Source organism: Tauraco erythrolophus, chromosome 17 (genome assembly GCF_009769465.1).
Source record: "Tauraco erythrolophus isolate bTauEry1 chromosome 17, bTauEry1.pri, whole genome shotgun sequence".
NCBI classification, from domain to species: Eukaryota; Metazoa; Chordata; class Aves; order Musophagiformes; family Musophagidae; genus Tauraco; species Tauraco erythrolophus.
The window spans coordinates 14,254,175-14,268,566 of NC_141481.1; the positions used below are offsets into that span (position 1 = coordinate 14,254,175).

Genomic DNA, 14,392 nt, shown 5'->3' on the forward strand with positions numbered 1-14,392 from the left:
CAGCAACTCCCAGCCCACGCTGAGAGCCCCGCACAGCTCTGGGCATCTCAGCCAAAGAAATGTGCCCCAGGGTTTGGAATAAAAACGTGTAAGGAATACAAATGATACACACAAACTGCATCCCTAACTCCCAGAACATCCGCACCAAATCTGACAAAGAGGAGAGCACAAAACGAGACAACGCCAGGAGGGAGCAGGTTTCTAGATTTAATGTGGATTCAAGTAGAGGTTTCAAAACCATTTGGAAGTTGATACAGAGCTTTGAAGCACGACTGACACCTTCACCAGCACATTCCAGCACACGTGAATGGAGGTAATGGTTCCCTTGTACAGCGAGCAGTGCTTGGCAGGGACAGCCCGAAGGCCTCTCCAGGCATCTCCTGCTTTCCTTGACATATTCTGAAATCCTGAGCACCAGGTAACAGGAACTGAATCGAAGAACACACTGTTCTCAGACCCTGCCTGCAGTAAAGCCGCAATGTCCACTTCCACCTCACCCAGATAAAAAGAAAGTTCTACTGCAAGTGTTTCTCCATGACTGTGTGAGTCTTCTAGTGGAGGCAGGAGCAGGGAAGAGGTGACCCGTGCTTCCCCACACAACCCCCAGTTACAACAGAACACCCTTATACGAGATCCAGGTAACACTCTGGGAACACCAGAAGCCAACACGAGTTATTGCTGTACAAACAGGGTGAGAAAGCTGCTCGTCTGAGTGTCCGAGGGGAAGGAATGGCACCGACACACTGCTGGAGCTGTCCAGTGGAACAGTGGGAGATGAAGGGAGGCCAGTGCTTAAATTTGGCTGCTGATACTGGAATCTATGGAACAGAAGCATGTTATTTGCATATATAATTTTTCACTTAATTCTGTAACGCAAAAGCTTTCAACTGTGGCCTTTGGTTCAGCCAGCACAAAAATCCACCCCGTAGCCTGAGCTGTCCATCACCCCATGAGAATCTTCACCCGCACGTGAAGATGAAAGCAGAACCCCCACCTGAGCAAGCAAGCACTCCTCTCCAGACAAGCAGCTGGCACCCGGCCCCCGTGCCGGGCACACATGGAAGATATTAACCTCAGGGATTTAAAGGAAGCACGTGCCATCGTCACACGCAGCCGGCACTCACAGGCTTATTTCAGTGGCAAGCTGTGCCACATCCACGGGTGGCAAGCTGTGCCACATCCATCCCCCGTGGACCGAGCACTAATTCAGACTCTGCAAGTGGCTGTTCTGATGCTGAGGGAAGCACGAGGACTAACTCGGTGCTCATCCAGTTATTTCTGGGAAGCAGCAGTAGTGAAGGACAGTCCTGTATGTTCCAGACTTTCTGCATTACCAAATGCAGAAGCTCAGGAGAACTAAACCTACTGTGATCAGTGAAGTACATTCCTCTCATCCTCCCTTCTGGGACACAAGATATATTATCATCTACTATACGTAAATTTATCTTTTATATATATTCTGACATATATTTGGGATGGGGTAGTGCCTGTGTGTACATGTACTTTACACACACTTGGACAAACACAGCACACAGAAGCCACCGTCCGTGTTTCGTGAGTGGAACCATCCCAACCTGCATCCCAAGTGCAATTTGCAACGGTCGGATGAAGGAGGCGGATTGCAGTTTCTGTGAGGTGGCGCTTGCAGCGGGCTGTACTGCTGAGCAGGACCCCATCCAGAAAAAAAAAATAATTAAAAATAAAAACAATCAACCTACGGCCAAGCACTAATTCTGCCAGCCACCGCAAGCGTTTCCAAACACAGCCACTGAGCTACTCCACACTCCAAGAGTCATTTCCCTGAATAAAGGAGACCAAGCCACGGCCCTTCCCAGCAAGGACACATCTACTGGGATCTCTCCCTACACTCAGCCAGCTCTCCTTTCCTCAGCTCAGCCTAGAGGACAACGTGACACGGAGTACTGCAAACATTTGGATAGATGTGTTGCTTATAATTAAAAAAAAAAGCTCCAAGCCCACTAGACCTGGGTGACACCGTCATGTCCTCCTGGTTTCAAAGTGCATTTCAAGACCGAGATGTAAACAAAATCATGTCGAGAGGGCAGAAGGGTTAAAAAGCAAAGGGTGGCTAACTCGGGGTGGTCCTAGTGAGTACGTGACCGTCACGGGGTGGTGAACAGGGGCCCTCCTCGGGGTGCCGCTGCAGAGGCTGCAGGCATTTTGCTCCCTTACTCCCCCAGCGCTGGCAGGAGGTCGGCGATGCTCTCGACGTAGTAATGGGGAACCAGGCTCTGCCTGGTGGGACAGCCGCTCTCCTGGTGGCCCTGCACCTCCTCCAGCGTGGTGACGCCGGTCAGCGTCAGCAGGGTGGTGAGGCCGCAGCTGTTGCCCATGAGGATGTCTGTGTCCAGCCGGTCTCCCACCATGATGGTACGAGCGGGATCGATGTCGAACTCGCTCGCCACGCAGTCGAACATGTACCGGTTGGGCTTCCCCACGATGAACGCCTCGCGCTGGGCCGCTGTCTCCACCGCTTTCACCAGACAGCCGGTCCCTAGGGATAAAACACAAAAAGTGGATCAGAGGCTGCAGAAGACTCTCAGCACGGTGGTTTGGAAACACAATGCCTCAGCTTTACAGACAGGACAGGCAGGGAAACGGGTTAGTCCCACGAAGGTGGTGTGTAAAACCTGCCGGGAGGCTGGAACACCGTCCCACATCGAGACCAAGAATGAATTGCTATTCCCCGAGAAAAGGATCGGCAAACAGTCTCTCTCCTTTGGCAGAGTGCAGCGAGGAGGGGGGAAGCGCAGGCTCCGGGATGCCCGGAGCGTCACACCGAGCTGCCAGCCTGATGCTGCCCTTGTGCCGACATGCAGGACCGGGTGCAGGGGGCCCCCAGAGCTCGGGGCCTCGCACGGGTGGCTCTGAACACGCCGGGGGCCACCTCCCCGCCCCCGCCGGGCAGCAGGCGAGGCGCCCGGCCGCCCTCCATGCCCCCCCACCCCCCCGCCCCGCGCACCGGGGATGGCGGTGCCGCCCTCGAGCGGGAGCCGGTGGTCGCGGTTGGTACCGACGAGGAGGCAGTCGGGGCCGCCGCGCAGGAGGTAGCGCAGAGCCTGGCACAGCTTGGCGTAGCTGAAGTGCTCGTCGAAACCGACGAGGACGGCGCGCACGGCGGGGTCGAGCGGCGCCTGGGCCCAGTCGGCGGGCGCGGGGCCGGGCAGGGCGGCGGGGCCGGGCCCCAGGTGCGGGACGCCGACGGCCTCCAGCTCGGCGGAGAGCGCGGGGCTGCCCAGCACGTAGGCGGCGGCGCCGGGCGGCAGCGCCTGGCGGAGGTAGCGGGCGGCGCAGTAGGCCGAGCCGAAGACGTGGCGGGGCTCGGCGGGCGGGAAGCCCAAGCGCCGCAGCTTCTCGGTGTAGGCCGCGCGCGTCCGGCTGCTGTTGTTGGTCACGTAGCACAGCCGCTTGCCCGCCGCCGCCAGCCGGCCCAGCGCCGCCGCCGCGCCGCCCACCGCCGCCTCGCCCCGCCACAGCACGCCGTCGCAGTCGAAGAGCAGCGTGTCGGCGGCGCCCAGCACGGCGCGGGCCGCCTCGGCCTCCAGCCGCCGGCACCGCCGCGGCCCGCCGCCCGCCGCCGCCATGGCCGCCCCGCCTCAGCCGCGCGCCCGCCCCCCGGCCGTCCCCATTGGCGGCGCCGCGCACTTCCCGCGCTCCCATTGGGCGGCGGCGGAGGCTCCGCCCACCCCGCCCGGCTCCCTCTCCCGCTCTGCCGCACGGCGCTGTCTGCTCTCATTGGTCCTCCGCCTCGCCGGCCCGCCCCCCGCGCGCTGCCATTGGCCAGGAGCGCGCGGTCACCCCAGGCGCTCTGCCACCCATTGGGCCACCGGGCGGCCCGGAGGCTCGTCAGGTAACTCGCTGGGCTGCGGTCCGTGTGGGCGCGGGGGTCAGAGGTCGCCGGGGGGAGCGGGCACCGGGCACCAGCACCGCCACCGCCACCGCCCGACGGCGCCGCGGCCGCGCGCGTCCCCGGAACCCCCGCGCGGCGGCCGCATTCCCAGCCGAGCCTCGGCGGCGGCCGCCCGCCCCGCGGCACGCGGCCCGTTGTTATGACGACACGGCCGTAAAGCCGCCATCTTGGCGGTGCGGCTCGTTGCGACATGGAGGCCGCGATGGCAACGGGCGCGGGGCCGGCGGGGCTTACGGCAGCCCCGGCCGAGCAGCGGGAGGGGGCGGCGGCCGCGGGCTCCGGCCCCGCCGCGCCGCCCGCCGCTCCCGCCGCCTTCCTCAGCCTCCCGGCGCCCTTCAGCGAGGAAGGTACCAGGCGCGGGGCGGGCGGGGCCGCCGCGGCAGGGCCCCGGCCGGAGCCCGGGGGAAGCGGGGCCCGGGGGGCGGAGGGGGCCCGGCCCGGCGGAACCGGCCCCGGCGCGGGGCCGCGCTGAGGAGCCTCGCTGCGGGGGCCGAACCGTCCTTCGGCAGCGCCGCCCCCCCTTCCCCCCGCCGGTTCCTTCTCTCGCGGTGCAGGAGCGCACCGGGACGGGCGGAACGAGTTTTCGGTGTAAACGCTGCTGGGAAATCGGTGCCGTGTTCTCCTGACCGAACTCTTGCATTTCCCATCGCAGATGAAGACGATGTGCACAAGTGCGGCCGCTGCCAGTCGGAGTTCACCTCCTTGGAAGAATTCGTGCAACACAAGCTGCAGAAGGTCTGCCAGCGAGCTCCCGAAGCGCTGGCTGCTGCGGCGGCGGGTCTGCTCGACCCAGAAGTGCAAAAGGTGACAGCAGGCTTCTCCTCAAGCCGTGGCTGAAAATAATTAGGATGCAACGGTCTGTTGGGTTGGAGGGGAGAGAACAGAATGCAATGTTTGTAAAGGTGATAAAACCCTTCTGCTGAAATGTTATCTGTCGCAGCAGGTCGTTCCTTCTGTCGAGGAGTCGATCACTGTTGCTCATATAGTTGTTGAAGCATCTTCAATAGCAGAGGAGATCAGCAACGCTTCAGCCATAGTAGGTGAGCTTCCAGACAAAAAAGGCATGAAGGGGCCGCTGTGCCCCTGCTGGGTGAGGGACAGTTCACTTGGCCAGGGTCCTCTCCTCTTTGAGTTGTGTTGTAGCGGGGTAGACGACACCTCGGTGTGACTGAGCCCTGGGACGTGGGACCGAGCGTTGCCTCGGAGGGGTGAGAGGCATCCCTCGGGCAGCTTTGCACTTCTCTCCACATTAATACAAATTAGATCTAAAACTCCGCTCCAGAAATGTAAATCGTAATATTTATGCTGCAATAACAGGAGCTTTGCAAAGACCCATGTTCTAGGTTTAAAGCACCTGTTTCTCCTTCCTACTGCATGGCGTGCTGAAGCAGTAAACGACCCAGTTGTGTAGAGCTGTCCTCTGTAAAGAACACAACCGTCTTCCTGTCCTTTTCCCAGGCAGCGGGCACATCAAAGAAGTCATTGTTGCAGGAGACCACGTTTTTGAAAACCCAAATGGCCACGTTGATGGGGAAGTCACTGAAGAGCAAAGCAACCCTGATGACCAGGAGCAGGATATTTCCACAGAACTGATAAAGGTTAAGCTGCTGGTTAACAAAGAAGGGCGATATGTCTGTGAATTGTGCCAGAAGACATTCAAAACGGTAAGCATCGCTTCTGGTGTGTTGGGTTAGTGAGTTTTTTAGGCCAGCTGTCAACCAAGACATCTCTAGACTCAATAACAATGTGCTTCTCTACTGCATGCTGCACTTCAAAGAGGAAAGTTCTGCTTTCAGAAGGAGGATTGTTGTTCTTTACAGTTGATGTGCAAAATCCGTATCCGTTTGGAACATCTTTTAAAACGAAATTCTTTCTGCAGGCCAGCATCCTCAAAGCTCACATGATCACCCACAGCAGCAGAAAGGACTATGAATGTAAACTCTGTGGGACTTCCTTCAGGACAAAAGGGTCTCTGATTCGACACCACCGGCGTCACACTGGTAAGTTCTCCAGAATAAGAGTTCGTGGTTGCTGGAGTGTGCTGTGTGTGGTTATCCAGTTACCTTCCAGGGGAATTTATTGCTGCTTTCCATCTCCTGCTGAGCTGAGACCGTGGAGCTCCCTGACGTCTGGGGTGCTGGGAGGCAACGCGAGGTTCTGGGATGAGCACGCTCTGCTCCCTGTAGAAAGCTGGAAGTGTTCTTCTAGCAGGCTGTTGCATTGAGCCACTACTGGCCGTGGTTAGTTTAACACTGTTGTTTTGATTCTCCCAATTTCCAGATGAAAGACCTTACAAATGCAAGAAATGTGGGAAAAGCTTCCGGGAATCGGGAGCTTTGACTCGGCACCTGAAATCTCTGACACCTTGCACCGAAAAGATTCGCTTCAACATCAACAAAGAAATAGTCGTCGCTAAAGATGATCTGCCAGCAGGTCAGTGATGCTGCCAATACCTGCCTTGCAGCTGACAAACCCAAGCGTGCTCCTGGCACTTGAACTAAAAATTCTTTCTCATTTATGAAAAAACTATTGCTGTGGTATTCAGTTTGTATCTTTTATAGAGGAAAAGTAGTTCATAGAGCTAAACTGTTAACCTGAAGTGCACATAGCCGCACACGAACGGTGCAGAATGTCTGAGACTCTGGTACAAAGATGGCTTTAGCAGGCAGCTCGTGTTCCAAGACACACTTTGTGTAGGGCAGGCAGTACTCTACGTGACTCATTGTGCTGCTTTTCTTGAAGGGTCCTGCAGTTCAAACACAGACACCGTTTCGTCAGCAGCAAGTGAGTCCATCGAGACCTCACCCGTCATTCATCTCGTGACGGATGCAAAGGGCAATGTTCTTCACGAAGTCCACGTCCAAATGCAGGAGCTTCCTGTGGTAGATGCCAAATCCCTGGACCAAGATGTGAGTGTCGTTTTTCTTAAACACCCTTCATGTCTGGAGAAGAGGAGGCTTGGGGGGACCTTCTCGCTCTCTACAATTACCTGGAAGGAAGTTGTAGGGAGATGGGGGTCGGTCTCTTCTCCCATGTTAGGAATGACAGGATGAGAGGGAATGGCCTCAAGTTATGCCAGGGGAAATTTAGGTTGGATATCAGGAAAAATTTCTTTACAGAGAGGGTTGTGAAGTATTAGAACAGGCTGCCCAGGGAGGTGTGGAGTCCCCATCCCTGGAGGTGTTTCAAAACCATGTCGGTTTGGTGTTGAGGAACATGGTTTAGAGACCCTGACAGTGCAGGGTGAACGGTTGGACTCGATGATCTTGAGGGTCTCTTCCAACCAGATGATTCCATCATTCTATGTGTTTTATGCAAAGAAGTATTTTGAAGTAGTTTCCCTCAGAAACAAAATTTTCTTACGTGTTGAGAATCAATCTATGCGGTGGATATAAATAGTTAATTAGCTGCTTTTTCATCTGAGGACACAGAAGGCAGACTCTGCTCTGACCTTGTCTGGCCATCTGCTGCTGCTGAGCTTAGCAGCGTGTGTGCAGCACACGGGGATGTGTAGGGCTCACCACCACGAACTGGGTGATACAGAAGGTGAGAGGGTGTTTTTGTTGACTGTTTCCTGCTAAAGGAGCAAAGGCTTATCATCCCTTGGATTCCATGTTTTCAGAGGACAGATTGACTTCATCCTCCTCCCAGTTCAAGATCAGGTTGATCTTTCAACCCTGTGTCACAGCATTCTAGAAAGACTGACTGTCGTAGTGACGTTGCTGTAAAAAAAGGGCTGTGTATTTGCTGTAGCAATGCCTGGGCTGTTTATCCTTTTAGCAGTCGCATCCTGAGGAGCTGCCCTGTGAGGGGGAAGTGAACAGCGAGAATCTGCTGAGGCAGGCCATGAGGAATTCGGGGATCGTGATAGAGAGAGTGGCTATGGAGGAAATGCAGAAGCCGGAGGAGCCTGCTGTAACGGCTACAGAAGAACTAGAAAATGAAGTGGTGGAAGCAGAAGAGGAGCCGTGCGGGGAACAGTGTGTTGAAGTAGAACAAGCGGAGTCTGTATGTTTGTATTCCATAAATATTTTTTAATCTTCTGTGCCCGCACTTGGTTGGGGACAGCACTGTTGGCCTGGCCACCCTGCACGTTACTCTCAGCACGTCTCTCCCCGTGCCTGGCTCTGTGGTGTGTTTTTCGTGCGTGCTTTAGGTGCAGTGTTAGTGTGCTTCTGCGTGCTCCCTCGCTCGCTCTCTCCCTCCTCTCCCTCTGCCCTATTAACAAGATAAATCCCTTTCTTGTGAATTTGGTTGGCGACACTTACTGTACACACTCGTACAAAAATGCTGATGTTGTACCGTTTTGTTTTCCAACAGACAGATGCAGAAAGAACAAACGGGTACAAAAGTTATGTTTGCCCTCACTGTAATGAAGCCTTCAGTGAAGCTACTTCCCTCGAAACACACATCAAAGGTCATTTAGGTAAAGTTATGCTTATGCTGTTGTCTTACTATGATCTTAAGCACAGTACAGCTTTCATTGTTTCAAATTCCTTGCCTTTACATGGCCGTTAGCCACTCGAAATCAATTGATGCTTAACACACAAGTATGAAAAGGCAAGGTTGAGCTCTAAAATAGAGGGTAAAAAAATAAAAAAAAAAAAAAGTTTCCATGTTTCAGTGGCTGCACTCCATCCCTGAAAGTGGAATTTTGTGAAGAGGTTTAAATTGAAAGGTTAGCGAGACAGAGGTTGAGTGGCTGGAACTGCTACTTGAAAGGCACCAAAGGCCATAGGAGCAACGTTTGAGCAGAATTCACTTATGAATGAGACAAAGCAGCTGAAAATACTATTTCCCTCCTTCTCCAGGTTAAATTTTTTGTTACAGCACGTACTAGATACTTGCTACTCTTGGCTGTCCTGTATCAACCATCTGCTCTCTCTTCCTGTCTAGACTACAAACCTTTTAAGTGTGAGGAGTGTGGCAAGGAGTTCACAAAGGGCTATCTGCTGAAAAAGCATCAAGAGGTGCACGTGAACGAGCGGCGCTTCCGCTGCGGAGAGTGTGGGAAGCTCTACAAGACCATCGCGCACGTGAAGGGGCATCGGCGAGTGCATTCCGACGAGCGGCCCTATTCCTGTCCCAAGTGTGGCAAGCGCTACAAGACAAAGGTGTGCTCCCTCACAGCGGGCTTGCCTTCACATTTGCCTTTCCAGAGCTGGGGTTTGGGGGAAGTCAGGAGGCTTTTCTCCTGAAAGAACAAACGCCAGCTCAGAGCAGAAGCTCCAGAAGGAGCGTTTGGTTTAGTGGGGAAAAGAGGGACAGTCAAAACCTTCACGTTTGTGAAGAAACTGTTCCTTCCTATGTGAAAAAATAGGTAAAAATAATAAACCCAAACGTTTATCCTGTCTCAGATGAGAAGTTGGCCTCAAAGATGTTGCCTTTATCCTGGAAGCTAAAATACTGTTTGCTTAGAATCACAGAACAATTTGGCTTGGAAGGGACTTCAAAGATCATCTAGTTCCAACCCCCCTGCCATGGGCAGGGACACCCTCCACTACACCAGGTTGCCCAAAGCCCCATCCAACCTGGCCTTGAACACTGCCAGGGATGGGGCAGCCACAGCTTCTCTGGGCAACCTGTTCCAGTGCCTCACCACCCTCAGAGGGAAGAATTTCTTCCTTAGATCCAATCTAAATCTGCTCTGCTTCAGTTTGTCCTTCCCTTCAGCTGCCCTTCTCTCGCTTCCCTCCCGTACAGAACGCCCAGCAAGTCCATTTCCGTACGCATCTGGAGGACAAGCCTTACGTCTGCCAGTACTGCAGCCGGGGCTTTCGGGAGAAGGGCTCGCTGGTCCGCCACATCCGCCACCACACCGGGGAGAAGCCCTTCAAGTGCTACAAGTGTGGGCGAGGCTTCGCGGAGCACGGCACCCTCAACAGGCACTTAAAAACCAAAGGTGAGACAGCAGAGCCCGGCCGCGTTCGGAGCGTGTGTGGTGTTCCAGGGTCTGCTTTGGACAAGCTAAAAATCAGCTTTTCGGCTGAACGGCGGTGATTTTGCAGAGTGGGTCTGATGACCTTTGTCCAAAGCCACTTGTTTATCTGCACCTCACTTGCATGAGAAGGAGATGTGTTCTATGAGTATTTCTATTGTGATCTTTCTGACCGAAAACGATGCTGAACAAGCAGCCACAAACCAGTTCTAATACAAAATCTACATCATCTGAATAAAGAGAAAGATAACCAAAGCAGAATTTGCATTAAGAATCCAGCTGCAGGAGTGCTGTGGATTCTCTGCTCCAAACTCTGGCTTAAGCAGTCTCTGCAGTGTCACCACTGCCCTAAGGGGTGAGGACAGACCCTACCCCTTAGACAAGAGTCTACCCTGAATTGTGAAGTGGTCTGTTCCAAGGCTATACGCAAAGAGGGAGAGAATGAACGTTTTTGCAAAGTAATGCCAGAGAGACCTTGATTTCTGTGTTGGGGAAGAGGTGAGAAGACTGTAAAACTTACGATGTGGCACATATTGTTATGGTTAAATTTGCCAATTGCTGTTTTTTTTTTTTTTTGCATTAAATTCATACTAATTTTTGAGTTTTACAAAATCCCATAAAAACACATAGTGTGGATGTTTTGCAAGGAAAATGTCTTTAGAGTAAATTCTCACTGATCATCCTGTTTGATCGGATTAGTTGCACTGGACCTGCTGCTCCTTTAACTCCAAAGCATGGATTTTCCAACTTCTTCAGGTAGTGATGGTGTACCGAGATTGTAAAGGACAATACAAATTTACTGGAGGAAAAAAGTTTCCTAGGTAGATACTGAAATGTAATAAAGATACACGACTTAAAATACACCAAAATCTTGCTGTACCTTCTTCACAAACAGCTTTTGCAATCCTGTATGGTTTTACGCATCTGAATTGTGCAGTTTTTGAAATGACCCTGGACAGTTGCTCTGCTCCAGGCTCACTTCTGTTGCCTGGTGTGGCATGGGCCTCTTCCAGGCCATTATTTGGCCTCTCTTGGTGGGATGAGAGCCTGTCGTCTACCAGTTGCTTGCCAGTGGCATCCTGTTAAAGGGGTCTCGTTTGTGCTGCGTAGTGTTTTCCAGATACTCCTGTATTTGAGGTGGTTATGAAAAATGGTGTTTTCCTGCTGTTTTTGGAATACCATTCAGGTGGCTGCCTCCTTGCTTTGAAAGAGGTGGAAGAAGTGATGGTGTCTGAGGAAAGTCAGTCAGCTGACAACTTAGCTGCAACAGTCATTTCTGAAGATCCTCACACTGTTTTGGTAGAGTTTTCTTCGGTGGTGGCAGACACTCAGGAATACATCATTGAGGTAAGAAGTGGGGAGAGAGCCCTCTTATTCTGAACTGAGCATGGTATTTCGTCCGTAAAAACTGCAGCTCTGCATGTTGCTCATCCAGGCTTTTGGGAGAAGGTAAAATAGGATCTAGCCAATGCTACCTCTGCCTGCCTGATCCTAGGGATAAGTAGAATCATAGAATGGTTTGGGCTGGAAGGGACCTCAGAGATCATCCAGTTCCAGCCCCCCTGCCATGGGCAGGACACCCTCCACTACACCAGGTTGCCCAAAGCCCCATCCAACCTGGCCTGGAACACTGCCAGGGATGGGGCAGCCACAGCTTCTCTGGGCGACCTGGTTGAGTGCCTCCCCACCCTCAGAGGGAAGAATTTCTTCCTTAGGGAAGTAGGATTAATCTTTCAGGATTAGTTAATTAATTAATTCAGGAGAGCACCTGGAGCCTACTTCACCACCCTTCTGAAGTCCCTTGTATAACGTAGCCAGGAACTGAGAATGCAGGGAAGACTGACAGTACTTCATCAGAAGGCTGAAACGGAGAACTTCTGATTATACCAGATTTTATGTCCTCACAAACATAAATTCAGCTTTCCCTCTACTTCTACCTACTCTTTTCTCCCATTTCTCCCACTTCTATCTAGCTTATTTTGTCCGAAATAACATCTGTTAACTGGCTGTGCCTGCCAAAAAGAATGAATTGAATATTTCGCTTTCTTCCCCTTCATGACAAAGAGCCAGTAACACGGTTCCTTTATTGAGTGCCCTTAGTGCTGCCATACTTAACATGGAGGCTGCTACCAACAGGAGAAAAATCTGCCAGTTGGCCAAGTCCTGCTGAGCGAGGATGTTCTCTTTCAGTTATGTGTGAGCACTTTGCATGACTTTAAGTAGCTCCTGATAATGGGATTTGGAGGGAATTTCAAGAAGGAGTTGTCTTTAGAGAAGCTACTGTGTCATGGAGGGAACAGAAAGACTTTCGTGAAAGATCTTAGTGTCTTCTGTCTTGGTAATAAAAAGATTTTTTTGCAATAATCTAAAAAGAGAATCATCATATTTTGTCTTTCAAGACTGCTACTGAAGACATGGAGACCAGTGAAGCTACTGAAATAATAGAGGGAACAAGACATGAGGTAAAGCAACCACATAAACTATTATTTTGGGGACTTGCTGGAGAGGAAATGCATCACTTTTAGTGCCTAAAAGTCATGCTAAATAAACCCAACTTCAAAAAACTGATTTACCTATCTCTGTAGTTCTGCAGACCTGCCTGTATAAAAACCTAATACTGGTCATACTGGGTTTGACCGAGCTCTGTTAACCCCAGATCCTCTCCCTGATGGTGCCTAGTGACCTGCGTGGCTTCATACCCGAGTATAGCTGCTATACTTTCTGCAGGAAGTACCCTGCTGGCAAAATGTCTTCAGGGACATGAGATGGGACATGTTCTAGGAGTCTGCTGTTCTCGGGGTGACGAGAACTTCAGTGAACAGCTGGAGGAAACAAGAATTAAATGCTGCTGCTGCTTGTTCTGCCCTGCTGGTCATCAAGGACTGGTGATGGTCTGTACAGTACACCAAGAAATGACTTGTGCTCGTTTCCCTCCATGTAGGTCGACAGCCACATCATGAAGGTTGTGCAACAAATAGTAAATCAAGCAAACTCCGGTCACCAGATCATTGTACAGAACGTCACCGTGGCAGAAAACTCGGAAGTGGGCAGCGACGCTGCGGACACCATCACCATCGCGACCCCCGAGAGCCTCACGGAGCAGGTGGCCATGACGCTGGCGTCCGCCATCGGAGAAGGAGCGGTGCTGACCACGGAAGGTGGCATCGAGGCGGAAGAAGCAACGGTGACGATGGTGGCGTCCGAGGACATTGAAATCATGGAACATGCAGGAGAGTTTGTGATCGCCTCCCAGGAGGGGGAGGTGGAAGTCCAGACTGTGATTATGTAAGGAGCAGCATGCAGCTACTGACAGATGCTAACGTAAAACTTACTGGTTTTCCCCAGTTTGGGGAATTTGATCAGCCCTAAGCTTGCCATTGTAATTGTTCAGAGAGTAAGGGGGGAGAATGCTTCTCTAGGTAAGTGGCTTAACAGGATGGTACAGCTCCGAGATGTTTTCTGTTTAAATTGGAAGTAAGAGAAGTTGAGAACCTCTGCATGGTTACACTGGGGAAGTGACTGATACACCCTGTTGGACAGTCTCAGTGCTTTGTACAGCTGCCTCACATAAAGGAAGATCCTTTGTGTATCATTTACCTCCGGCCACAGGGCAGTAGTGTTCTGGTGTTTAGATTGAAGAGGATTCAGAAAGTGGAGCAACCACGTAGGGTCTCCTAAGAGACAACTTAATCATATGCAGTTAAAACAAACCAAGAAAACCAAACCTAAGGAGTTCTGGTGTGCAGCCACCACCACTCGCAAACTTTTCATGCCTTTAACCTCACTACTTTAGTCCTCCTAAGGCATGGTACTGCAGTATTTTATTTTCTTTTATATCCTGGACAAGTAGCCTTATGTACTGGTCTACGAAAGAATGCATCAGTGTACCCTTGCAATGCCAGACAGGCTGCTCTGAGAGCTAGTCTGTTGGTGTGTAAAGCCATATTGTATAGGATTTTTTTTTTTTTAAAAAAAACATATATGGATTTTTAATTGCATATTGTACAGATTCAGCATGTAAATAAATACATTTTTAAAAATAAAGTTATTTAAAGTTCTTACTGTATTTTTTCCAATTTTTGCTCTGTTACCACTCAGAAGGATTTCTCAAAAGAGAAGAAAACAGGGCCCCATAACATCATGCTTAAGAAACCTTCATTGTTGGGCGAGTCAAACATGCTGGTTTTCCTAAAACAAACACAATGTTTTGGAGATGTTTCAAGTGCTGCAGAACGCCCAAAATATAAAGAAACGCCCAAGACACAGTAGAGCCTCTCGCTGTGAACAGATACAGCAAACAATGCGATAAAGATGAAAAGTGCCAGAAGGATTAAGTCTGTAATCTGCCAGGACGTGGATGTGCAGAGCTCAGTATCAAGTTTCTGATACCCTTTTCAGGATGCTGAAATCTTGCCTGTAATTCCACCGTTTTCCTGACTCTGAGGCTGAAATGGCATCTTATTTTGAAAGAGCTGAAAACAGGTATCAAGGAAGAGGCTTAGCAGGTAAGCAGTTAGCACTTG

General features: G+C 51.6%; 2 protein-coding genes across 4 annotated transcripts; one reads left to right on the forward strand and one right to left on the reverse strand.

Moving 5' to 3' along the window:
* Positions 1–193: 193 nt before the first annotated feature.
* PGP (phosphoglycolate phosphatase) lies at positions 194–3,620 on the reverse strand. The gene is made up of 2 exons (XM_086622621.1): positions 2,984–3,620; positions 194–2,515 (listed from the first exon to the last, which is right to left on the reverse strand). The coding sequence occupies exons 1-2, from the start codon at positions 3,603–3,605 to the stop codon at positions 2,190–2,192; spliced, it is 948 nt and encodes a 315-aa protein (XP_086478747.1). The 5' UTR covers positions 3,606–3,620; the 3' UTR covers positions 194–2,189.
* A 501-nt stretch (positions 3,621–4,121) lies between these two features.
* Positions 4,122–13,930, forward strand: E4F1 (E4F transcription factor 1). Of its 3 annotated transcripts, none has more exons than XM_086622611.1 (14): positions 4,122–4,278; positions 4,584–4,735; positions 4,872–4,971; positions 5,390–5,595; positions 5,811–5,931; positions 6,212–6,364; positions 6,674–6,840; positions 7,712–7,939; positions 8,252–8,357; positions 8,828–9,045; positions 9,635–9,833; positions 11,056–11,216; positions 12,269–12,331; positions 12,811–13,930. In XM_086622611.1, the coding sequence occupies exons 1-14, from the start codon at positions 4,122–4,124 to the stop codon at positions 13,156–13,158; spliced, it is 2,379 nt and encodes a 792-aa protein (XP_086478737.1). In that variant the 3' UTR covers positions 13,159–13,930. The 3 variants fall into 3 exon arrangements, with proteins under 3 accessions (XP_086478737.1, XP_086478738.1, XP_086478739.1); XM_086622612.1 differs by having other exon boundaries at positions 4,875–4,971; XM_086622613.1 differs by having other exon boundaries at positions 4,875–4,971; positions 7,715–7,939.
* Positions 13,931–14,392: the final 462 nt, after the last annotated feature.